Source organism: Oncorhynchus nerka, linkage group LG25, assembly GCF_034236695.1.
Source record: "Oncorhynchus nerka isolate Pitt River linkage group LG25, Oner_Uvic_2.0, whole genome shotgun sequence".
NCBI lineage: Eukaryota > Metazoa > Chordata > Actinopteri > Salmoniformes > Salmonidae > Oncorhynchus > Oncorhynchus nerka.
In genome coordinates, this window is record NC_088420.1 from 59089567 (window position 1) to 59117135 (window position 27569).

Sequence of the window (27569 nt, forward strand, 5' to 3'; positions counted from 1 at the left end):
TGAGCTGTGAGGGCATTCTCCGGTATTAGGTCTGTTTATGATCTCAGTTGTTAGTGGGACTGACTGAGCTACTCTCTAGAGCTTCTTTACAGCTCTTTTGTGGAACTGATGCAGCCATACATTAGTATATCAGACGGTTTTATCTAAAGCCACATACAATAAGTGCAATTATCTGATGTAGGTATAACAACCATAAAACATGTAGATACTGGAACAATGAAGTTTGTCTGTACTGTCAGGTGTATTGATATGGTGTGTTACGGAGTTGACTGAGTATTTTCTCCCCTTCCCAGGCCTGCCTACCAGGGATGCCCAGCTGTTCAGAGTTCACTGCTCCCAGTGTGTACCATCCCTCTGAGTTCACTGACTGGAGACGCATCACTCTGCCCCTGCCTCATAGAGCATGGTGGGTAACACACATTCTTTCATCCATACAGGTTGGTATACCCATTGACAGAATGCTTTACGAAAGTCTGAGTTCAGCACATTCATCTCAACTCTGAATTGGGCCCACAGTGCGCGTGCGTGCACACACACACACACACACACACACACACACACACACACACTCAGATATTCACACACACCTCCCACTCCCCTCTCCCTGAGGAGACTCTGACCTACAACCAATATTCCTGTCTCCCTATCCCCACCCCATCCCTTCCTCCACCCTCCCCTCCCCAGCCCTAGCCCCAGCCCTATGGACTTAAATAAAGGTTTGCTGATCTCATCTCATTCATGAAGGATTCCTGGCTACCTCTGGGTCGATTTTGGGTCACTATTGCAGGGAACTAACCTGCTTTGACTGCTCTGACTGTAACAAATAAACCTAACTGGGCGTGTTGGCTCCACCATCCATCACCATCACACATGCAGGGCCAAGCACTAAAATACACATTAGGGGTCTAGGTGGGGGTGCACTTTCAATTCACAGACATAATCCACTGGTACTCAGACACACATGCTTGTATATAGTTACACAGATGATGGAGCACCTCCATCATGGACGGTAAAACAACAAAAACGATGATATAGTATGGATGGATCCTATATTGATCCGTGTCACCTCCCCAGTCTCATTAGTGTTCTGGGGTTTTATAAAATGTGGTGTTCAAGCATATTATTTCTTCATTTGTGTTTTTAACAATCTGCCAATGCCCATTTCATCAACTCTGTTGGTATTCCTGCTCACCAAATGTATATCCTGGTCCTGATATTTGCTTATGAGCTTTGCTAACAATACATGCAGGATGGTTTGGTTCTCTTTGATGTGTCTGATTGTTGTCTGTGTGTGCAGGTCCAGTGCCACACGGTTCCGTTGGATCCAGAACTACTATGGAGAGCAGGATGAATGGGCTCTGGACGACATCTACATCGGACAGCAGTGCCTTCAGATGTGCCACGGACACGGATGGTGCGACCACGGACACTGCAGGTCAGTGAGGGCCACTGTTGGGGAACTTTACTTTTAAAGGTAACTTTTTTACGTTACAACATTACTTCCATTAAAAGTAACTTGTTAACTTACAGTGTTACTTAGCGAGGAAACTAACTCAATACATGACTTTTTACCTTGCCAGAAACAGAAAACCATCTGAAGATGCCTTGCGCGTGTTGATCATTCTAATACCCAGTAGAGGGCGCACAGGGTTGGGAGTTTACATGTAACCCGTTACATGTGATCTGATTACAAAAACTGTAGTTTGTTACATGATTACTTCTAGGATTAGTTGAAAATGTAGAAAGGATGTTTGTGAAAAAAATATTTATAACACCTTTCTGCTTTCTCAATGACATGAAAAGTTCAAATTTGTTCCACCTGGTCTGACCACAAGTCAGAGACCACTATGATGACACACCACCAAATGTGTTTGATGGATCGCAGGAAAAGAGCAGGAATAGGCTTTTGTAGTCTACAGTCGAATGGTGCAACTGCTGTCTGAATCCAAAGATGAAACACTTGGAGGTAAGGATGACAGCAGTGGTGTAGTTTACGGGCGATACGGTTATCACAATGATGTGAATCACACTGCTGCTCTCTCACTTTGGCCTATTTGCGCCTTACGGATTGTAGTTGTCGTGGATGGCTGTTCACAAATGTATAGGTGTATTTTAACCAAATAATGGTTGAATTGAAGAAGTGTAAACTGTCTATCAATCATTGTTTTTTAGACCCATGGACGGACATTGAAAAATGCTACAGCTGCTTAGTGCGGATCCCAGCCTATCCCTTACAAACGTAGATTGCAGTTTGGAAACTGCAGTAAAAGTACAGTAACTGCGGTCGACTGTGGTATTTTGTATGCAGTAATTGCAGAATAACTGCATTGTACTCCAGTTGAACTGCAGTTATACTGCACTCTGACTGCTATATATTTTTGTTACTCCCTCCTAAACTACTATCTGGTGTTGTGCTACACATCCAGTCAAAAACAATTTATAGAAGACCACGAGTGGGACTTATTGCACAATCTAATTTGTGCTGATAAACAAAACAAATCCATAGGCCTAACGGACAAATGCTCAAACTTGTGCTCTTTTGATATACAGTACCAGTCAAAAGTTTGGGGACACCTACTCATTGCAGGGTTTTTCTATATTTTACAATTTTCTACATTGTAGAATAATAGTGAAGACATCAAAACTATGAAATAACACCTATGGAATCATGTAGTAACCAAAAAGGTGATAAGCAAATCTAAATATATTTTATATTTGAGATTCTTCAAAGAAGCCACCCTTTGCCTCGATGACAGCTGTCGTGTCTTTACTATCATTAAAATGGACCAGTCGTACGTGGTGTGATCATGGTTAATGACTTCTAATAATTTTCCTCCTGAATGGAGGATTCTATTTATTAGTGACATGTGTGTTAACCATTGGAAGAGTGCACTGGAGATTCGCTTCCATACCTTAAGGGAAGATTTTGGCAGTACCTGTATGGTTAGTGAGAAAGTCCATATTGCAAATGTACGGTCCCTTACTAGACGTCCGAAATCGTTTGTAAAATTCGCGGACGGCGTCGGGCCGAGCGGCAGGGCCGGACCTACCAGGAAGTCATCAAATGAACTTTGTCGGACATTCGGTTTCCGTTTTACAAAAATAATAAGATTTAGGTCATTTTTCCGCTGTCCCGGAAATTCCCACAAGAGGGCATAAGCAATCATATTGGTATTGGACAAAACATCACGATTCACGACGGGGCCTTATCTCAAAAACTGAAAATATTTAGAAGCCGAAACTCGGTGAGCGTAGGGGCGGCATAATGGGCAGTTGGCCCCGAACAAGATGGCGTCTAGGCCTCAAAGGTTTTTGAGTTATGGGATTAATTTGAGTTCATCTGGGATTAAAGGTCCAAAATGAAAATAAAGAAATTATTTTTCCACTTCACGTCAAAGTCAAGGAGCCTCCGGTGTCAATAAAAAAAGAACCAGCCATTTATCTATCGTCATTTAAGAGAAATCGTACAACGACACCTAGGTGATGTTCACGGATAGGTGTTTTTTTTTTCAACGGTTACAGATCCAGTTGCAGGGTGTTCTTACGAATCTTTTTAAAGTGTGCTGCGGAGCTCTGCGAGATTTCTGTGATTTTCTATGATTTTCTGAAATAACACACACTCACTAAACCCTCCGTAAATAACTCAGTTCTTAACGTAAAGACTTCAAACTCAGGATTCTGTAAAGGCATACCCAAATCATGATATGAGTTTATTTATAGCTTCCTGTGCCAACCGGAAGTGCCTTAAATGGTGTCACAGTGGCAGTTTCCAAGGGTTAAAAAGGTCAGATCTTTTCAAAACTTCATATGTGTGATTAGGCAACCCCCATAAACTGTAAGTCAGTCATTTCTCCCAACAGATGTCAAAGAAAAGCTCTCTCTCACACACACACACACAGAAACACACACACAGCAAGGATGGAGTGACAAAGTGCGGTGCTTAAAGACACACAAAGCCTAAAAAGTGGGTTTGGTGTCAATTGGTATCAGTTCTGTGTCAGAATGACATCTAATTGACTGATGGACACTGACTTGCTAGTTGACTTTTGTACATTAGCAATATGTTTAAACGGAGAGGGACCATCACCAAAATGGCATTCTAAAATCAACACAAAAAATGGCATCACCATAGTCTCCAGACTGTGCCGAGTTCAACGAGACGCCCGCTTGACCGTAGCTCGCTCTGAGTGCAGTGACCTTGAAAAAGCAGAACCAAAATGAAGCCTGGCCCTCAATGTCATTTGCTTTTGGGTGACAGTGAGAGAACCGTTAGGGTGAGAAGCACAATTCGACCTCAGGTACGTTCCTAAGGTCCTCCCGATCCGTGCAAGCCTAACCTTGACCGTGTAGCATTAACCCTTAATAGTTAAAAGAAGATGTTTACTTCAAAGAGTTTGCATTGACTTGTCTCCCCATAGGAATACATTGCCTGCACCCCTAAATTCAACCTGAAGTCTATATGGGTTATGAATGCCGTATGAACCTGTCTTTAGTAACAGTCCATCAGGGCAGTATGAGGTCTACCTGTGTTGATTCTAAGCTTCCTGGACCAACCGGAAGTGGTTAAAATCACCCTAAAAGTGTTTTTCCATACCCTGACTGCAGTTTGATAGACATAGTGCATTCAACCCTGTGTAAATCAGTCAATTCTTAACGTAAGGACTTAAAACTCAGGATTCTGTAAAAGCATACCCCAGTGAGGATATGTGTTGACTTATAGCTTCCTGTGCCAACCGGAAGTGCCTTAATTGGTGTCTCAGGGGCTGTTTCGAGGGGTTAAAAAAGTCAGATCTTTCCAAAACTTCATATGTGTGATTAGGCAACCCCCATGAACTGTAAATCAGTCATTTTTCCCATAAAATTTCAAAGGAAAACTAAATCACACACACACACAGCTTGGAAGGAGGGACCCATTGGGGTGCGTAGAGACATACACTGCCTGCATTAGTTAACCTTGTTGGAACTTTTAAAGAACCGTCAGACCTAGAGTTCCGAAACTTTAGAATCCTGTTCTAGACCTCAGTTCAATAGTGCGTGGTGAGTTACATGGCTCTAGACGGTTCTCGGACCGAGAAACAGCTTCCTACATTTGCAATGACTTCAATTCATTTTGACCATTACGAAAATGGCGACATTTAGAAATGTCTCAGAGACACAAGACTAGGTGCATTGCGACCGTCTCGGTCCATATAGACAGACCCCAACATTTCGGTCCGATAGCTCATTCAAGGACCCCGTAGCAAGTCATAGAAAAAAGTTGATTTTCAGCACCAATTAGGGTTTTGCTCGGACACCAAATGACCGACCGAGCCGAAACTTGGGATTCGGGGTCGTCTCAGCTAGGCCTACACGTAACATAAGAAATGGACCCGCAGCTAGAACGTAACTATGTGTTTTATGTTTTTTTTATGGTTTGAACCGAAGGCGTTGTGAATTTTGGGCCAGCTCTGAAGTATGTGATAGTTGGCTACTAAACAAGTTGGAAAAAGTGGGGTTAGTGTCAGTTTGTATCAGTTTGGTGTCAGAATGATATCTAATTGACTGATGGACGGTGACTTGCTGGTGACTCTTGTCCATTTGCAATATGTTTAAACAGTGAGGTACCATCACCAAAAGTGACATTCTGAAATCAACCCTAACGAGCCATTGAGATGAACCAGAATCACTGCCCAGCCATCCCGAGTTCATCGGGCCAGTCAATTTCACATTCCTGCAGGGTTTTTATAGCATGACAAATTCGTGATGGTACCTGCCCATTGAACCATATTGCAAATACACAGTGACTTTGCAAAAGTGAGAAAACATAAACAAATGGACATGATGAAATCAACACAACGAGTGATGGAAAGGTACAACTATCACTGCTCGGCCACCCTGTGTTCATCAGGCCAGTCAATTTAGCATTTTTGAGCATGTCAAATTTCATATGGTAATTGTCCATTGAACCATATTGCAAATGCACGCGCACTTGCAATATGATTCTATAGTGAAAAAACATCACCTAATGGACATGATGAAATCAACACAACGAGTGATGGAAAGGTACAACTATCACTGCTCGGCCACCCTGTGTTCATCAGGCCAGTCAATTTAGCATTTTTGAGCATGTCAAATTTCATATGGTAATTGTCCATTGAACCATATTGCAAATGCACGCGCACTTGCAATATGATTCTATAGTGAAAAAACATCACCTAATGGACATGATGAAATCAACACAACGAGTGATGGAAAGGTACAACTATCACTGCTCGGCCACCCTGTGTTCATCAGGCCAGTCAATTTAGCATTTTTGAGCATGTCAAATTTCATATGGTAATTGTCCATTGAACCATATTGCAAATGCACGCGCACTTGCAATATGATTCTATAGTGAAAAAACATCACCTAATGGACATGATAAAATCAACACAACGAGTGATGGAAATGTACAACTATCACTGCTCGGCCATCCTGTGTTCATCAGACCAGTCAATTTTGCATTCCTGCAGGGTTTTTATAGCATGACAAATTCGTGATGGTACCTGCCCATTGAACCATATTGCAAATGCACAGTGACTTTGCAAAAGTGAGAAAACATAAACAAATGGACATGATGAAATCAACACAACGAGCGATGGAAAGGAGCAACTATCACTGTCAGGCCATCCCGAGTTCATCTGGCCAGTCAATTTTGCATTTCTGCAGGATTTTTGAGCATGTCAAATTTCATATGGTAATTGTCCATTGAACCATATTGCAAATGCACGTGCACTTGCAATATGATTCTATAGTGAAAAAACATAACCTAATGGACATGATGAAATCAACACAACGAGTGATGGAAAGGTACAACTATCACTGCTCGGCCATCCTGTGTTCATCAGGCCAGTCAATTTAGCATTTTTGAGCATGTCAAATTTCATATGGCATTTGGCCCCAAAAAAAGTGAATTTTGACTTTGACTTTTGACTTCCTATGAAATCATATTGTAAATGGACAAATCATATTCCTTATGCACAAGTAAAAAAAATAATATATATATGATATTAAAATACAACTAATGTATGTTGATACAGTTCTTATACGTGTGTAATTGACACAAAATTTGAAAGAATTTCGAAAAACGGTCCAGAAAGCACTTTTTAAGGGTGTGTGAAGTTTTTTACAAAATTTTGACATTTTTGACTTTTGACTTTTGACTTCCTATGAAATCATATTGAAATTGGACAAAACATATTCCTTATGCGCATGTAAAAAAAAAAAAAAAGATAATATAATTGGACAAAAGTGTATTCATACACTTCTTACACATGTGTAATTGACAAAAAATTCGAAAGAATTTTGAAAAACGGTCCAGAAAGCACTTTTTTAAGGGTGTGTGAAGTTTTTTCCAAAATTTTGACATTTGACTTTTGACTTTTGACTTCGTATGAAATCATATTGAAAATGGACAAAACATATTCCTTATGCGCATGTAAAAAAATAAATAAAATTATGATAATAAAATTGGACAAAAGTATATTCATACAGTTCTTACACATGTGTAATTGACAAAAAAATCGAAAGAATTTCGAAAAACGGTCAAGAAAGCACTTTTTTAAGGGGTGATAAGTTTTTTACAAAAATTTCATTTTTTTTCAAAATTTTGCTTTTGGACGTTGACTTGGGTTACATATCCAATATGAAAAACCACGGTGGAGCGGATTCGCCACCTGTTGAATTTTTAAAGTGTTACAACTGGCAATAGCCATATGGCATTTGCAATATGCTTTGCATGAATCAACGCCGAATTGGGTGGTATTGGACAATGTGTATATGGTTTGCTCACTGCCAATATGTTGCCATTCATTTTTGTCCAATACAGGGGGGACTTCCCTTACACGTGTTGCACTCTGAGTGAATCATATGTCGCTATTGTCAAGGGTAATTTGATTGGTTAGGTCTCTAACCTTCTTACTGATTGTAGCTAGACTGACTGTCGCTGGTATTGGTACTGGTGCTCAAAAGGACCAGTTATCCTACCGATTTATTCTGAAATATTATACTACCGGAACACATGATTGGAGCGTTTTACTAGTTGTATTGAGTTGAACCTACACATGGCAAGTAATGATTATTGTTGCCATTTGTTTTGGAGGTGGACAAGTCCACTGGACTTCCTTTACGACCAGTGTGGTACACCTCAGTACTATCTTAGATGTACTCTAAGATAATACCTGTCTAGGGGCCTGTCTGCTCCTCACTGTTCTCGTAGGGGAGTTTACAACTAGATTTGATTTATGGTCTGGGGGCCTCGTACGGTGTTGTCCGTAGTCTCGACACCCCCACCGGCCTCGATGAGGCTCATCATGGGTCTTGGCTACTATTCCCCCCCTTAGTGTCTCTGGACCCCCCCCCCCCCCACCAGCGGGTGGTGTTGGTGTCTGAGGTGCAAATGAAAAGTTCGGACCCTATCTACGAGTTTTCAGCCACCACGTTTTGAGAATGGCTGTAACCTTTCAAACAAATCTCCTGGTGTTTGTGCTTCAAAACGCTCGAGGCATGTCAGTCACCACCGCATCCGCGTGTGGCAACCTCTTCAGTACCTGCGAACTGAGACGAGGATATCGGTCTGTGATATCGCAAAGTGTTTCACCAGTGGGAGTCATCGGGTCAGTTGCTGGACTGACGCCATTAGTGTCATTGTAAGGGGTGACCGTCCCTAACAAAGTGAAAGGTGTATCATCCGAAGCAGAGTATACGCAGTGCTTGCGGAAATGTCTGAAGGGCAAGAGGAGTTAATCACAACTACCGTATTGCACGACTGCAAGGAGGAGGGAAGTTGCTTATTCACAGAGACCGCTGTCTCGAAATCATGAAAAGAATGGTCAATCAGGTTGGCTGATGGAATGTGTCAAGATATCGTAATATCTCCTTGGATCTGATTCTGCCCCAAGAGGTTTTTAAACATCTTTTTTTTTTTCACCCCTCGTGAATGACTACGTTGCAGCTAGCGTTAGGGGAAGACAGTGTGGTCAGTGGAGAAGGCACTGTAGCCTGTGACCATACCTGGTTGGTTTTCCAATCCATCAATGGCAGTAACCCATCAAGTCCATGTAGCAGGGTTACAGTTTCGAGGCTGGTAACATACACAGGGTGGATACGTCCTTGAAGTGTAGTTTCAGCATGACTCTCAATGTGAGAGGCGAGGTAGTCTGAGTGACCCCTCAAAGTGTAGTGTCGCATCGTTCCACTTTTAACCAACGTTTAGTTGGCTTCAAAGCCTTTTTGAGATCATCAAACAATGTTTGAGAGATTAATGATATTGTCGCACCGCATCAATTAGCGCATGACAAGCTAACTTCTTGCGTCGAGCCATCCCGGATCCGGGATCGTGACTACAGCCTCAAGTCCATTACCATAACGCAACGTTAACTATTCATGAAAATCGAAAATGAAATGAAATCAATATGCTAGCTCTCAAGCTTAGCCTTTTGTTAACAACACTGTCATCTCAGATTTTCAAAATATGCTTCTCAACCATAGCAAAACAAGCATTTGTGTAAAAGTATTGATAGCCTAGCATAGGATTATGCCTGGCATTCAGCATGCAACATTTTCACAAAACCCAGAAAAGCATTCAAATAAAATAATTTACCCTTGAAGAACTTCAGATGTTTTCAATGAGGAGACTCTCAGTTAGATAGCAAATGTTCAGTTTTTACAAAAAGATTATATGTGTTGACAAATCGCTCCGTTTTCTTCATCACGTTTGGGTAAGAAAAAACCCGAAAATTAAGTCATTAAAACGCGAACTTTTTTCCAATTAACTCCATAATATCGACAGAAACATGGCAAACGATGTTTAGAATCAATCCTCAAGGTGTTTCACATATCTATCGATGATAAATCCTTCGTGGCAGTTGACTTTCTCTTCTGAAGAAATGGAACGCGCATGGACCTAGAGATTACGCAATAATTTCGACACAGGACACCAGGCGGACACCTGGTAAATGTAGTCTCTTATGGTCAATCTTCCAATGATATGCCTACAAATACGTCACAATGCTGCAGACACCTTGGAGAAACGACAGAAAGGGCAGGCTCATTCCTGGCGCATTCACAGCCATATAAGGAGACATTGGAACACAGCGCCTTCAGAATCTGGGGCATTTCTGGGGCACTTCATCTTGGTTTCGCCTGTAGCATTAGTTCTGGGGCACTCACAGATAATATCTTTGCAGTTTTGGAAACGTCAGTTTTTTCTTTCCAAAGCTGTCCATTACATGCATAGTCCAGCATCTTTTCGTGACAAAATATCTTGTTTAAAACGGGAACGTTTTTTATCCAAAAATTAAAAGAGCGCCCCCTATCTCGAAGAAGTTAAGCAGTCCTCCAGGACTGTTTCCAGGTATGGCCGTTTAGATTCATGGTTAGTGGCCATATTCCCCACAAAGTGGAGTGGTCGCTCGCAACGACGTGATATGCCCTTTCTGTTCAAGGTGGAAGCAGATTGACTTTTCTGATTTTGAGTGGGCTTGGCTTTAACGAAGCGATTGACCTTTTTCTTCGACACCTTTGTATCAGTCTATAGACAAAGCTTGGGGGCTTGTTTCTTGATCAAGCGGGCCCTGGATAGGGTCTTGAATGAGAGCGGGAGAAATTAGAACTTTAACGTTCTTGCTATGGGTGTTAATTCCTGCGGACCTGGTGTCCGTTAATTCCCCATCTAGTCCTTGTGACTTTTCTCAAATTGTTCTCGCTTTTGTTCTTCCCGTAGTGGAACTTCTGGAGAACATTGGTCTACGTTTTGATCGTCCTTTACCCCTTTGTTACCCTTGTGCTCTGACACTTTTTGTGGGTTGGGTGCAGGAACGTAGCGAACAGGTCGATTGTAGCGGTAGTCATGTTAATGGCGTCGTACTTTACAGTTATTTCGACCGCTGAGGTTATTTGGAATCATGGTTTCGTGGTAGAAACTGTTGTTGTGCGTCATCTCTCAACGCTCCAATACCTGATAATGCACCCTCTAACTGGAGTGAGTGCTCCTGGTCAAACATCAAATCCAAGTGGTCTTACTGTTGTGAGCTTTTGATGCTTCAAAAACTGTGCTTGCAAGCTCTCTGAGTTGTAACTTAGGCAAGCCAACGTGGGCGGCAGGGACCAAGTAGGTAATGAAGGCAGGATACATGTTCGACGGGAACATTTGTTTAAAAGGTAACAGGTCCTCCATGCCTGTTTCAGTGAGTAGGCCAAAGTAAGCTGAACGAAGCCTATGATAGTAAGCTCGTGGGTGTTCGTTCCGAGCTTGGTTGACGGTGTTAGCCAGTGAGCTATCGTGTTTGCGAGTCGCGGAACCACTGAATTCTCATTTCAAAGCTGTGGCAAGTTTAGCTTAGTCATTTAGCGCGTGTTGCTGTTGTAGACGAATTAACCTTGTCACGTGTCTATTCGACGTTTGCTTCAACAGGTAAACCCTGTCAGAAACCGTAGCATTCGGGTAGCCATCCAACGCATCCTCTATGTCAGCTAGGAACGTCTCAGTATCGTTTGGCTGACCTGGAACGGGGTCAAAGGTGGGGAAATTCTTGATGAGTTTGTCAAGGTATTCCGCGCAAAGCGGGCAGAGAGGGTTGGCTTCATCCTGTGGAGGGATTGGGGCCGAAAGGCCAAGAGGACAAGCCAAGCCTTGTTGTTGTTGTTGGCCAAGAGGTGCAATATTACTTAGTGCCGAATGGCCAAGAGGAGAAGACTGAGGGCACATGAGGGAGGCAAGCTCTGAAACCTATTGTCTTTACTCCTGTGAGTACAGGGCTCCGGTTGCTTGCATTGGTAGTCACGCTGCAGAGCGTGACCATTCTGGACTTCCTCCAGATGGTACCTAAGGGTGGTATTCTGCTGCATTGCAGAGTCCACTTGAGCGCTTAGAGTACTGATTTTGGACACGTGAGTGTCACACTTGCTCCTTTTGGTCTCAAACGTATCTGTCATGGTTTGCAGATGGAGGTCTTGAGTACAGAGCGAGAGATTCAGTGATGAGACTTCCTCCGCTTGCTTAGAAATCAATATTTCCATCTTCATCACCTGAGTTCTCTCATCATTAATTTGGTAAACGACCTTAATGAGTTCTGCTGATTTGTCATCCAACTTTGTCATCGTGTTCATTAACTGATCGTCTTTGGTCTGCAGCGTTTTGTGTAGAACCGTGTTACTTTGAGTAACGTTCAACAAAGCTGCATGCATGTTATCAAGTTGAGCGCTCCTGTTTGTAGATAACTCAGATTTATCTAGTTTGGCGTGGACATCATCGTATTTAGTTTTGGATAAATCAAGTTGTTCCTGTAGCATATGATTTTGTTCCTCTAGAAGACGATTTTGTTGAAGAGCTTGTGCTTGTTCATCGTCACATGTTTTTGCAATTACATTTAATTGTTCAGTTTTCAAGAGCAGTTCCATAGCTAGCAGAATTTTGCATTTGTCATTGGTTTCCCGGTTCTCTCCACCTGTCCCTTTATGTCTCCCATTACCTGCTCGTGCTTCAGCTGTGCACTGCGGTATTGGACAGCTGCCAATCTCGGATGGCAAGACATCAGGGCTAGAGTGGAGAGAACCTTTACAAGGCCTGCGCCCGATGGTTGATTTTGGAAAGCGTTGTTGTCTGTTTTTCCACTAATGGCATAATTAGGGTTGGTATCGCTGCTGAGGTCAGAGATCAATCCATTTGCAGGTGGAGGTTCACTAATTAGCGGGCGAGTGGGGACTACCCCCTCTGATAGCTTGCACATTATTAGAACATTTTGAAAGGAATTTCTTTTTTTCCTAATTTTCCAAAATTTGGTTTTGGAATATATTGGGACCTGCAAAGACTATTTTAATATATTTATAGACGGTAATGAACCATCAGTACTGGACAGTTCTGTGGAAGTTGGAAGTGAATGAATTTGCAAAAGCAAATTGAATTAATCAATGATAATGATTAATCATACCTGGATAGGGTATCTGGGAATTAAACGTTAAATTAAGTTGGTTCTTCTAGGTTACTATTGCAAAGCTTAAAGTGTCTGATTTAACTGGAAGAACCTAGAAAGGTATGTTCGACAGTTTAAATAAATAAATTGAATGAACGATAATATCCAAGCAATTGAGATTGCTGGATTATCATAAAGGTAATGTTAGGTACATTTACCACTATGGCACACTTTCCCCTCAGGCCAAGGCCATATGGGATTCCCGCTGGAGGCGGGACTGATTGATTGTTCTTTGCAGGAGCAGATGTTACTGATTGATCAAATTTAATGAATAATCAAATCTGAATAGGCTATCTGGGAATTAAACTTTAAATTAACCTGGGAAGTTGGTTCATCTAGGTTACTATTGCAAAGCTTAAGGTGTCTCATTTAATTGGTAGAACCTAGAAAGGTATGTCCAACAATTTAAATAAATAAATTGAATGAGACGCAAGCAATTGAGATTGCTGGATTATTTTAACGTGATCCACGTTTGGATTTCCAACACTTCTTTTAAGAGATGTACTTGCGATTCTTTACCACCAGTGATGCAGAATCCTGAAATCAAACGGAAGTACAAAGGGTGGGACTTCCGTTGCGCAAGGCGGAGGAATTTAAACAGAACACAGGAAGTGAAAAATGTTCCCTCTCTGTTAGGTTAGCCTCTTGTGCCAGCTAAATCACATTCTACGCACCAAATAGGGTCCCTTTTACCATGGAAAGGGTGAGTTTACTAGTGACGTCTCACATTAAACCATTCGGCATACTTTGCTAGCGTTATGTTGACCGGAGCAACACTGTACATAATACAAATATGCCTGTAGTCAGTCCACACTGGTTTAGTGCGGTAGGCGGTAGGCGGACAGAAATACTTCGGCTCAAACTCCGAAGATCTATCCTCTTATTCCGAACCTTACTGGCTCTATTCATTAATATTGACTGACAGAAGTAGTACCGTTTGGCCTAACGGACTAAATCTGGAATTTTATCACTCATTGCTCTGATGCTAAAGACGCTCTGTAGCCTCTTCAAATGGGAACACACACACACAACCAATTTGAATGTATACAAAGCAGTCTGTACAATCCTATTTGCACAATTGATATATAGAATTCCACAGCAGAGTCAAATTCTATCTTAGATTCCTGACAGGGGGCGTCATAAATGTTGTCTTTACTATCATTAAATTGAAGACTTAGTTTTATCAAAGATTCTCTGTAATTAGTATTACCGATCAACTGATTAATCATGTAACTGTAATTAACTAGGAAGTCGGGGCACCAAGGAAAAATATTCAGATTACAAGGTTATAATTTCCTAATATTTTCATATCTGATCCATAGCCTTCTGATTAATGAATTATTTACTTTACCTCACGTTAGTCTCATTCCAAACATCGTAAATTGTTGGTTATCAGCCTCCCAGGTGGCGCAGTGGTTAATTAAGGGCGCTGTACTGCAGTGCCAGCTGTGCCACCAGAGACTCTGGGTTCGAGCCCAGGCTCTGTCGTAACCGGCCGCGACCGGGAGGTCCGTGGGGCGACGCACAATTGGCCTAGCGTCGTCCGGGTTAGGGAGGGGTTGGCCGGTAGGGATATCCTTGTATCATTGTGCACCAGTGACTCCTGTGGCGGGCTGGGCGCAGTGCGTGCTAACCAAGGTTGCCAGGTGCACAGTGTTTCCTCTGACACATTGGTGCGGCTGGCTTCCGGGTTGGATGCACGCTGTGTTAAGAAGCAGTGCGGCTTGGTTGGGTTGTATATCGGAGGATGCATGATTTTCAACCTTCGTCTCTCCCGAGCCCGTACGGGAGTTGTAGCGATGAGACAAGATAATAGCTACTAAACAATTGGATAACATGAAATTGGGGAGAAAACAGGGTAAAATAAATAAAACAAATACTAATAAAATAAAAAATTGTTGGTTATCTGCACGAACCCAGTCTTCACTATGAGTCATCCATACATCAATTGTCTTGAATCATTTACTTATTACTAAACTAAGTAATTCACAGAAATGTATAAACAAACAAGGTAAATGTGGTTACAAGAAATGATAGGGGAATGTGCCGTAGTGGGCTAAACCGGCATGGCGGCTTGTTAGACAAAAGGGGAAGTGAGGGTCGACTAAGAAGTCACTACAGAGTGATAATTATAACAATTGAAATGCTAATCCTTTGCACATGAACGCTCACTCATTCGGGAACAATTGCAATCAATATATATATATTTACACTCAGTGTGTCGTCTTGATTGCTGGTGAAAAGTTTGTTTCTGTTGGAGAGTTTCGTCCTCTCTCTCTCTCTATCTCTCTGTCTTGGTTAGAGGGGATAGTTCAGAGTGACATGTATTCATTTGTTATAGAATGGATGTTTCGGCGGTTGCCGTTTTTCACGTTCAATGGTACCGAATTCCTAGCTGCAGACTAATAATTAATATCAAAGACTTCTTCTGTCGGTATCGATAGTCTAAGAGTTTAACCACGTCGTATGGTTAAAAGATTCAGCAATGGTCAACCTTTGTCCTCTCCTAATGGAGAAAAACATGGTCTGGTGATAATTTCTCAAAGTTGGGTTTTATTCGGAATTGCAGAAAAGGGGCTGTCCCAGGATGCCTGATCCTAACTGGGCTCAAGGGCGGTCCTCTGATTTAGTTCAAATCAAAAGGGAATTGTATTTTCCTTCATTAAACAGTCCAAAATCATATTACACAATTTTAATAACAGTATCATACTCACTCATTCATCTTATACAACAATTATATATAAACCTCATATCTGAGGCTATTATATAAACAGAGTTATGGTAATGTGGCCACACCGTCTCCCATGAGCTTCCCCAAGTTGTAACAAACAGACCAGATCATAGCTGGATTCTTCACCGATCTTTTATACTTTCTCCGGAACATGAAATTTGTTCGTACATCAAGTTCTGTGAGGTGGAAAAAATTCCTTTGTGCTCTATGAAAATGTACTCTGCCTCTTATACTGTGTGGCCATGTGGCAGGGTCTTCTCAGGAATTTACGACCTCTCTCTGACCACAGCAGCCTAGTTGAAGGAGGCAAGGGGGAGGCAGGGAGAGGGGGATGGGGCTTTCTATACCCAAAGAGGGCAATGTCATGAAACAGCTTTGCACACTCTTGGCATTCTCTCAACCAGCTTCATGAGGTAGTCACTGGAATGCATTTAAATTAACATGTGTGCCTTGTTAATTAAAAGTTTGTTTGTGGAATTTCTTTCCTTCTTAATGCATTTGATCCAATCAGGTAGAGGTGGTATACGTAAAAGACCAAGTCCATATTTTGGCAAGAACAGCTCAAATAAGCAAAGAGAAATGACAATCCATCATTCATTTCAGACATGAATGTTAGTCCATGTGGAACATTTCAAGTGCAGTCAGAAAAACCATCAAGCGCTATGATGAAACAAGCTCTCATGAGGACCGCCACAGGAAAGGAAGACCCAGAGTTACCTCTGCTGCAGAGAACAAGTTCATTAGGGTTACAAGCCTCAGAAATTGTAGTCCAAATAAATGCTTCCCAGAGTTCAAGTAACAGACACATCTCAACATCAACTGTTCAGAGGAGACTGCGTGAAATCAGGCCTTCATGGTTGAATTGCTGCAAAGAAACCACTACTACAGGACACCAATAATAAGAAGAGACTTGCTTGAGCCAAGAAACATGAACGGGTGATCTCCGCATGTTTATTTTTATTTATTTATTTCACCTTTATTTAACCAGGTAAGCAAGTTGAGAACAAGTTCTCATTTACAATTGCGACCTGGCCAAGATAAAGCAAAGCAGTTCGACACATACAACGACACAGAGTTACACATGGAGTAAAACAAACATACAGTCAATAATACAGTAAAAAAAACAAGTCTATATACAATGTGAGCAAATTAGGTGAGAAGGGAGGTAAAGGCAAAAAAGGCCATGGTGGCAAAGTAAATACAATATAGCAAGTAAAACACTGGAATGGTAGTTTTGCAATGGAAGAATGTGCAAAGTAGAAATAAAAATAATGGGGTGCAAAGGAGCAAAATAAATAAATAAATTAAATACAGTTGGGAAAGAGGTAGTTGTTTGGGCTAAATTATAGGTGGGCTATGTACAGGTGCAGTAATCTGTAAGATGCTCTGACAGTTGGTGCTTAAAGCTAGTGAGGGAGATAAGTGTTTCCAATTTAAGAGATTTTTGTAGTTCGTTCCAGTCATTGGCAGCAGAGAACTGGAAGGAGAGGCGGCCAAAGAAAGAATTGGTTTTGGGGGTGACTAGAGAGATATACCTGCTGGAGCGTGTGCTACAGGTGGGAGATGCTATGGTGACCAGCGAGCTGAGATAAGGGGGGACTTTACCTAGCAGGGTCTTGTAGATGACATGGAGCCAGTGGGTTTGGCGACGAGTATGAAGCGAGGGCCAGCCAACGAGAGCGTACAGGTCGCAATGGTGGGTAGTATATGGGGCTTTGGTGACAAAACGGATTGCACTGTGATAGACTGCATCCAATTTGTTGAGTAGGGTATTGGAGGCTATTTTGTAAATGACATCGCCAAAGTTGAGGATTGGTAGGATGGTCAATTTTACAAGGGTATGTTTGGCAGCATGAGTGAAGGATGCTTTGTTGCGAAATAGGAAGCCAATTCTAGATTTAACTTTGGATTGGAGATGTTTGATATGGGTCTGGAAGGAGAGTTTACGGTTCCCACCGTGAAGCATGGAGGAGGACGTGTGATGGTGTGGAGGTGCTTTTTTGGTGACACTGTCTGTGATTTATTTGAATTTAAGGCACACTTAACAAGCATGGCTAACACAGCATTCTGCAGTGATACGCCATCCCATCTGGTTTGCGTTCAGTGGGACTATCATTTGTTTTTCAAGAGGACAATGACCTAACACACCTCCAGGCTGGGGTAAGGGCTATTTGACCAAGAATGAGAATGATGGAGTGCTGCATTAGATGACATGGCCTCCACAATCGCCCGACCTCAACCCAATTGAGATGGTTTGGAATTAGTTGGACCGCAGCGTGAAGGAAAAGCAGTCACATGTCATCAACAAAATCTTAAACAATAGGCCTATAGCAAATGCAGCACATGGCATTCATTTTTCACATGCAAATAGCACTTTTCAGTACTGCCCAAGGCATGCCATTCCACGAGAGCATTGTTTATTTTTCATTATTTGAAGCAATGGGCCCAATCATTCCTACATGACAACAAAAACATAAACAACAGAGTGGGCTCAGCTTTGGTTTCAGGGATATGTTCAGGTAAAAAATGGACTAATCCATATTCTTTAAGATCAAGGGATATTTAATTCAGATTGGAAATCTGACAGTCTATAGCCTAATTGTGTTATTAACTGTATTGAAGTGGGGCGGCAGGGTAGCCTAGTGGTTAGAGCGTTGGACTAGTAACCGAAAGGTTGCAAAAATAAAGGTAAAATTAAACAAATAAAAAAAAGTAGAAATCAATAGGTTACAAGCCTACATAACCCATAAAGTGAAAAGCAACACCCATTTATAGCCAGCTATATAAACTCTAACTCTGATCTATCCTGCAATAGATGTTGTTCAAATGGCAATATTCCTTTTTGTCGTCTTCTAATGCTTATGTTACTGATAGAATTTTGGGCAGGTAACTAGAAACTGTAACAGCAATAGCCCTTTTCAAAAGGAAAATGTATGCACATTACAACATGCATGACTCAAAGTCAAAATACAACTTCTCACCTTCATTTGCATCTTGGTTATTTATTTCACTGCATTCCTCCAAAGTAGAAATTATGCCGCCGGAAAATAAAAAATCTCTCACAACCTCTGGGAGCTGGTTAATCTTTGGAGTTACTCCAAATAAGAAAGTGTCATCACAGGCTCACTCATGGGCGTAACTACATGAGGACACTGAGGTCATTTTTTCTAATTAAAAATATAAAAAATTTAAAAATATATATTTTGTACACAATCAAGAAAATAAATTATGGGTCAAGATCTTAATATTGCTCCCAGCGTTGATCAAAGCTCAGAACGCTTATATTCTTGATCTGACTGAGTTCTAATCACGTCTGCCTCTGCGATCGAGTGGAATCATGAACAGTGGTTTGTTTGATATGTTCGCCTGCGTCCCATGGATTTCGGTCCCAGATTTGCCTTTTTAGCAGTTTCACCACTCTCTCAAACGACTTAAACATTAAACGTGCCTGAAACGTTAAACGAACTACCCCAGCTCGATGTTGTCTCAAGTAGGCTGGTGACAGTATGTTCATGAAATGCCGGACAAAAGGCCATTTTAAAACTGTCCCGCGACTACTGACGTGTCTACAGACATCCCCCAAACAAACAAAAACCGCATAATGAGTGCACTGCTAAATAGTCGCTTATAGATTTGTCAGTCAGTCAATGAATGCATGCAGAAGGAGACAGAGGAGAGAGAGCGAGAACGGAAGCAAGAGGTGAGTACAGTGGTTCCCAAACCAGTGGTTCCCAAACCAAACCTATCTTCCTACAGACCTACATTAAAATGCATAAAAAATGCAAACAATACAGTTGTAAAATGTGATACGTTTTTGTTCATATCGGTGGTTGTTTGTCTTATCTCCATCACCCACTGGAGTAGTTTACCCATTACCCACCTTTTTGTTACCACTACTTCACTTATATTAATACAGAATCGTAAGTAATATTCTAATAATTCGTAGACAATTTGATAAAAATATCACCTGTGTGCTCCATTGATGTCTGTTTGTGTGGAGCTTGATTAGTAATGCCTAGGAATACAAATGTCAACGCTTTGTAATCTGGGAAAAGAGATATGTATGTTGAGTTAATGATATTATGCAATTCATTGATACAACTGAATGAATAGTCGCTGGTGCTACATGTCAGTGTGAATCATTTCTCATATTTCCCCCTTTCAGGGTTGTAACATTGCAATTGTATAGCAAATAGGCTATGTGTTTGTAGCTCGACTGAGGTGATAATGGCTTTGTCATATTTGCTTGTTTTTGCTGTTCTTGAAATAGCATTCAAAAAAGAATGATTGTATAGAAATGCAGTAATGAGCTTGGGGAAACCCTTTATAACCCTTTATCATTTCTTATAATCTCCTCTCCCCAGGTGTGATGAAGGTTTCTCAGGTCCAGACTGCCAGGCATCCTCTCCTCTTTCTTCCAGCATCCTGTCAGACTTTGAGTCCCAGGATGGTCTGCTGGCCGTATGGCAGGAGGTGATTGGTGGAGAGGTGGTAACACCTGACATGGGCTGTGGGGTGGTCTCCTCTGGGTCCTCGCTCTACTTCAGCAAGGTAGGATGACACACACGCACACACACACATTTACACAAAGTGACATCATACCCGGTAGGTAAATCTGGTTGCAATGTTGTCATTATGATGTCTTTTATAGCATCATGGTCAGGTTGTATATTGTCAGGTTGTATACTGGTTGTATAAGAAAGTTAGCAACCAGGCAAAGATAACAACCATTAAACAACATTATTATTATGATGTGTGTAACAGGCCGGATTGAGGCAGCTGGTGAGCTATGACCTGGACACAGAGTGGGCAGAGTTTGTGCAGTTCTACCTGCGTGTGGGCGGAGACTGGGTACAATGTAACATGGCAGACAGCAGGGAGGAAGGAGTGCTGTTGCAGTACAGTAATGACGGAGGAATCAGCTGGGGACTCATCGCTGAGATGTACTTCACCGACTTCACCAAGCCACGGTAAGGAGAGAAAGGGGATAGAGGAGAGAGGGGGGGAGGGGAGCGAGAGGTGCTGCAGTACAGTAATGACGGGGGAATCAGCTGGGGACTCAACGCTGAGATGCACTTCACAGTCTTCCCCAAGCCACGGTGAAGAGGAGGGACTGGTTCCTCTCAAGGGTTCTTCCTTTGAGGCTACTATGCTTTTGCGTGCTGTTGGGGGTCTAGGCCATGCAGATTAATGTAGGTCACATTGTGACTGGTGATGTAAAAAGGGCCTTATAAATGTGATTGACTGACTGTCTGTCTGTCTGTCTGTCTGACCGGCATACTGACTGACTGTCTGACTGATGTCTCCTCCCTAGGTTTGTCCACTATGAGTTGCCACAGGCCTCGAAGACCCCATGTACCCGGTTCAGATGGTGGCAGCCCATTCACTCTGGGGACGGCTACGACCAGTGGGCCATTGATGATGTCATCATCTTGTCAGAGAGAGAGAAACACATTATCCCTATGGCCAACCCCACTATGCCACAGGTAAGTCTCTCATTGGCTGACGACCCCACGCTGCCACAGGTAAGGATTTCATTAGTTGAAAATAACTGACAATCCCATTGGCTAACACTGAGACAGATGATAACAAAGGCCTTCTATACTTTGTGGCAATCTATCTGGGATTTAGTGGTCAATATAATCACAAGGAAATATATACATTTGAAATTGTGTATAAGACATGCCTGAATGTCTGAGCTCACTATGATGCCGAACGTCAGCTATTTGTCTTCTGTTGCAACTTATTGGCTGCAATGCAGCACCATCCTTAACATCTGCTATCTCCCTGTTTGTAGAACTTCTATGAGAAGCCGGCGTTTGACTACCCTCTGAACCAGATGAGTGTGTGGCTCATGCTGGGCAATGAGGGTATGGAAAAGGAGAGGAACGGCAGCTTCTGTGCTCCCACCCCCTCTGCCATGGTGTTCGGGCGATCTGACGGAGACAGGGTGGCAGTGACCAGAGACCTGGTCCTAAGACCAGGGTGCACACTGCAGTTTAAGGTATGTGTACAGTCTCTCTCGCTCTCTCGTTCTCATTCTTTCTCTCTTCCTCTCCTCTCTCCCTCGCTCTTTCACTCTTCTCTCTCTCTCCTTCTGTTTCTTTTCCCCTCCTTTCTCTCATCTCTCCCTCCTTCTGTCTTTCTCTCAGGAATTTTTAAGTTGAACTTCTAACACTTTTACAGGTTTGTACATAAGGCAATTACATTTTAAATGTATTTTATGTGTTTGTGTAATGTTTATTACTGACCCCAAAAAGTGGATCTAAAATAAAATGTCCCTCTCAATTCAGTTCAAAGGGTCTTTATTGAATGGGAAACAGATGTTTACATTGCCAAAGCATGTGAAAAACAATTAACAAGTGAAATAAGCAATCAGGAATTAACAGTAACCATTACACACACTCTCTCTTTCTGTCTGTCTTTCTCTCCCTGTCTGTCCCTTCCCCCCCATCACCCCCCCTTCCCAATCACCCCCTCCCCCTTCTTCTTCAGTTGAACATCGGTTGCGAGTCTCAGTTCAGTGCATCGGCCTCAGTCCTGCTGCAGTACTCCCATGATGCTGGCCGTACCTGGGCGCTGGTGAAGGAGGGCTGTTACCTAGGCTCCTCTGGGGCGGGCGGCTGTGAGGACAGTGGGCAGGAGCTCAGGGAACCCACTGTCTATGCCACGGGAGACTACGAAAGCTGGACCAGGGTTACCATTGTCATCCCGCGTAACGTGGCTGCCAGGTAGGGGAATATTATGGGGTGGGGTCTTTGATCAATAACAAAGACACAATTACATGTACGAAAGACTGTGGGATGGTATAGGTTCATGTTCAGTTCATTCAATATTGGTCATTCAAGCTGGATTTGATTTAGTAACCAAACTTATGAAGACTGACAGACTTTCAGTGGTAGAAGTAGGTATATTGTATTTCTTGTTGGAATTGCCCTGGTTTTGGCGGGGATGGCGATCCAAATGGGGATGCCATCCCTGTCACTTCGGCACGGCTTCAGGTGTATTACTGAAGCTTCTGTCACTGTGGAGGAGTTTCTGGTCGCCGTAGGAGAGAAGGTAGGCTATGAAAATGTTGCTTATTCGTCACGGATGAATAAAATGGTGGTGTTTTTTCTTAAAGAAGAGTATCTTGTTGATTGTATGTTTGAGCATGGTGTCCTTCTTAAAGGTATGTTTATTCAAGTTACAGTGGTTGCTCATCTAAAAATGTTGTGATCATGCTGCGGAACTTAGAGTAATATTGTGGTTTAGTACGGTACCCTGCGTCACTACTTCATTGCTGCAGACCAGCGCAAGTGGGAGTTAGAGAACTGATTATGCTTTTGGGTCCCAAGGCGCTACTGTGGCTTTTACTGACAATGAATGGGTGACATAAACCAAATAGAAACTGATAATGGTGCACAACTTCAGTATTTCTTACTAAAACTGTTGTTACCCTAAGCGTTTTATTCTAAGAGAAACTTAGACTACAATTAGGTGTGGAAATGTTAGGATTATTTTGCTCTTACTGCAGCACTGTAGCCTACTCCCAACCGGTAACATTGTTTTGTGCCTGAGTGGTGCAGTGGTCTAAGACAATGTGTCTCAGTGCAATCTACATTGCTATAGATGCTGGTTCAATACCTGTGCTAGCTGTGACTGGGAGACCCGTAAGGCTTTTGGTTTCTCTCCCTCACCCCATGTTCAAGAATGGCCCTTTTTCTCGCTCACTTTACCTTATTTGAAAACCTAATAATCTAAAAAATATTGTTATTTTTTAAACAAAGCGATTATTATTATTAATTTATTTAGAATTATATAAAGCCCCTTAGATATTCTTACAGATATATTATTAATCCTGTTTGTCACAAGCGTAGCAGGCTGTGAATTCTGCAAACAAGGTTTCTTGGATGGGCCATTAGCAGGACAATACAGTATATATTTGTCATATTGGTCATGGCTCCCGAGTGGTGCACAATGGGATATCCTTGCAGTTCTTCAGCTGAGATAGCGGTGGGCGCACAAAGCTCAAGGCACGAGGGCAGGGGGCACGGGGCACGGGACGGGCCACAGAGCAGCGCACAGAAGATGGACCTTGCCCATGGGGAAGGAAGGGGGATAGGGGGGTCTTACCGAGCCTTTCCATAAGTCCACGCAAGTTTCTTCAACTGTCTTTTGACTGTGATTAGAGCGATGTTGATGTTGTGCCGTGATGCCAGCAGATTACAGATGGCCTTTGCTGAACGCTCATCTTCTTCATTCATCAGTGAGTCGATGGCTTGAATAGTCTCTCTGGAAATGGAATACGATCTGCAGCATACAGTAAAGACCAGCATTAATTAGGCCTACTTTACAGTATTGTTGCCTACTGTACCTGTTCATTTTCCTGGGCTTTCGCATTAGGCATAACTCAGGCATTTGATGATAGTGTTTGTGAATAGCACTGTCCGTCACCAAAATCCCCAAGTCTACCAGTATTTTTTAAATGTCTCCAGTAGATTTTCCATTCCTCCTGAAAGCCCTAATCTGCTAATTTAAATTAATAGAGATCCTGGTCATAGGATGAAGATTATTGTTGTTATGTTGTTACAGCATAATCAAAGTGAGGACAATCGGTGATCTGCTGTATACTTATAGCCTATTGTAACCTGAAAGTCCCACCTTTCCAAGTACTCCTCACCCCGCCCCAATCGCCTACGTTTAATTATTGATGGAGATCCATATAGATGACAAAATAGTTGGGGAAGTGATTCCATGGCACATGGTTTATGAATTGACATGCAATGTTCTGTTCATCCTGAAAGCCCTAACAGTCAAATTAATTCTCTGCGTTGCTACAGATGCTGCCGCTGATTCGATACCGATGCCAGCCGCAACCGGGAGATCTATGAGGCAACGCACAATTGGCCCAGCGTTGTCCGGGCTAGGGAAGGGTTTGACCGGCCAGGATTTCCTTGTCCAAAACCAACAGATGGAGAAAACCTACACCATTCGAGCAATTTATTTCAACAATAATCTTCATTTTAATTTGACTTTACAAACAACAAGAGGGCTTAATTATATTCTTCGGAGCCTAGACCCATATAAAATAACTTAACTGGCTGAGGTAGGCTATGAGGCTTAACAGCCTTAACAGCCTAATAGAAGTAGGATTTGTTTTATTAGGCCTACTTACAATTGCGTGAGTCTATATTGCGCTGCGCTGATAGAGGAAAATTAGGACTCGCTGGTGTATGTCGATCAAAACATTGTTAGCACATAAAATGTTAGTTTCTTTATTGTGCTGTATTCCTGTATGCCACCCAAAATGCTCACAGGGACTCGGCACTCCTGAGCGCATCCCTGATTTGTCTCGATATCTGGAATTCAATCAGCTCAGTTTAAATTGCGGCCTCATCTAGCGAGGGTATAGTTTTCTTAGCAAGGGAGGAGTATTCTCCAACTGGGCGGACTGTGAGAGGATCACATACAAATGCAATGAAATCCTTGGGCAGACATGCTGTAGTCTTCCAATCTGGTGGATAAGTTGTCCCTCAGCTGCTTGATGAAATCTTCCATCACCTCTGGTCCAAATTGAACAACTCAAGCTTCCTAGTAAAGGCCTCAAATTTCTCCTTCATGTCCATGACTGTTTCCCTCTTCCTTGCAACTGCAGATTTAACACGTTTAAGTTACAGAATATGTCCGCAAAAAATCTGTGTGTGGAGCTTGCAGTTAACGATTCAATGTTTCTGCTCCAATACCATTAAAAGTTTGATGCTTAGAGTCTGAGATTGAATTATTTGCAGTGATATTTTAATTGCAAATAAGACACACTGGTTTGGCATTGGGAAAAGATGGAGAGATGAAGGCATATCTCTCTGTACATTCTTCTCTGAAACTTCGATTGTCATTATACACCTTTCTTCTTGATACTTTTTGAGAATTACATTTTATCTTGCTATCAAGCAAATTGTTCTGAAGAAATGTTGACTTTATAAAAAGTAGTGTAACCTACAGTAGGCAACGTACTGTAGACCTGTTTTTCCTCACCAATCAACGCACAGAGAAATAGACCAAAATAATAATTGAATAGAGACATAATGATTTGATCAGATCAAAAATCATATCTTATTGCCAGTGAATGTATTATGTACTAATCATATGTGTTAAACATGTTAAATGTGTAGTGTAGGCCAATTAATTGTGCTAATATTATATACTTATAATGCTCTGGCCCGCCAACTATTGGCTCAGAAAAAAATTGTCACATGGCCAAACCTAGTTGATGAACCCTGATATATAATATGTCTTACAGAGCCTTTCCATAAGCACACTCAAGTTTCTTCAACTGTCTTTTGACTGTGATTAGGGTGTGGAAACGGTCACTTTGTACAGTGACATATTTTCCTAACGGAGTGGTGCGGCGGTCTAAGACACTGCCTTGCAGTGCAAACCGTGTTGCTACAGATGCTGGTTCGATCCCCATTCCGGCCGCAACCGGGAGACCAATGAGGCGACGGGGGCTTTTGGTTTCTCTCCCTCTAAAAGAATAAATAAATAATTATACATAACAAACTGGCTTTATTTACAAATTAGTAAGAATGTCTCACCCCATGTTAAAAAATGGCCTTTTTCTCGCTCACTTTAGGTTATTTGAAAATGAAATCATCTCCAAAATATCGTTATCTTTTAAACAAAGCGATTATTATTATTATTAATATTAATTCATTTAGAATTATATAAAGTCCCTTAGAAATTCTCACAGATCAGATTGGCCCTAGCGAAAAATGCCCCTTAGACATTAATTTAGAATCCTCCAATCCTCTAAATCGAATGATTGGCTGAAAGTCACGTCATTGAAAAAACTAGTTTTGACATACTGTAGGCCTACCGTAGGCAACATTGAGTAATGTGCTGTTAAAAGTGGTGTAGGTCTTATTTATTTAAAAGCATATTGAAGTTAGAAGCAACAGGATTTGAAGCAATAGCCTACCCGCTGTGGTCAACTATGTCAGCACCATTTCGCTCTGCTCTGAGACAAGCATGGGGACTGATCTTGATAAATCAATGAGTCCACTGCACTGGAAATCAAACTTGTGGTCAGTGATGACTCTCCATCTGTACCCATCTCTACTGAGTTCTGCCAGGGGGTGCTTCCGACTCACAGCAGAGACTGGACAATTGAGTTATGTTGCGGGCGCAGAGTCACTTGGCCTCCGGGAGTACCCTACCATGGATACCATGATAGTTGTCATGGTTCTCCCGGATTGGGAGATTTTAGGGCGGAATCCGAGACTAAAGCCGGGACCCCCAGAGTCTTTGATGCGGACTTGAAAGCCAAGGTCCCTCTGCTCTCTTGGCCGCCTTACCAACACGGCCATGCTGCTGCAGGCCTACCTGCAGACTCTGCTGTTCCGGTTGCAGAAGGGCACAGAGGAGCTCCTCCTGGAAGCGATGGAGGTGTCTCGCCTGCTTTTCCTGCTCCACAGAGCACAGTGCCATGTCTGGCTGGCCCAATCCCGTCTGCCATCTGCTCTCCAGGGCACATTTGCCAATCACCCCAGGGCTGACGTTTGGCGCAGACCGATAAAGTTCGTAGGGACCGTGAGACCCTGAGACGGTTCATGCTGCCTCCTCAGGCCCCGGGTAGAAGACGGACCGTCACCACCCAACTGCACCCGAGCAATGGTGAGGTCCCTCTCCTGCCCCATCGCCTCGTGCTGAGGGACGACAGCAGGGATGGGCACAGCGTGCAGTGGAGCAACAACCTGTCAACCGTCACCACCATAGGGATGTGCCTGGGGGACCCAGGCGATCAGGGTGCCAGGGGATAGGTGGGCCCTGGCAGGACCCCTTATACACCCTTCCCGGCCTCGGCCGCTGCT

General features: G+C 42.5%; 1 protein-coding gene across 2 annotated transcripts in view; it reads left to right on the top strand.

Moving 5' to 3' along the window:
- LOC115115592 (reelin-like) overlaps window positions 1–27569 on the top strand; it is a 303739-nt gene that overhangs the window by 229999 nt on the left and 46171 nt on the right. For both annotated transcript variants that reach the window (XM_065009916.1, XM_065009917.1), the window contains exons 23-29: window positions 294–406; window positions 1298–1435; window positions 20085–20271; window positions 20485–20690; window positions 21035–21206; window positions 21518–21724; window positions 22216–22451. In XM_065009916.1, coding sequence (XP_064865988.1) covers window positions 294–406; window positions 1298–1435; window positions 20085–20271; window positions 20485–20690; window positions 21035–21206; window positions 21518–21724; window positions 22216–22451 — 1259 coding nt within the window. The remainder of the gene's footprint in view (window positions 1–293; window positions 407–1297; window positions 1436–20084; window positions 20272–20484; window positions 20691–21034; window positions 21207–21517; window positions 21725–22215; window positions 22452–27569) is intronic.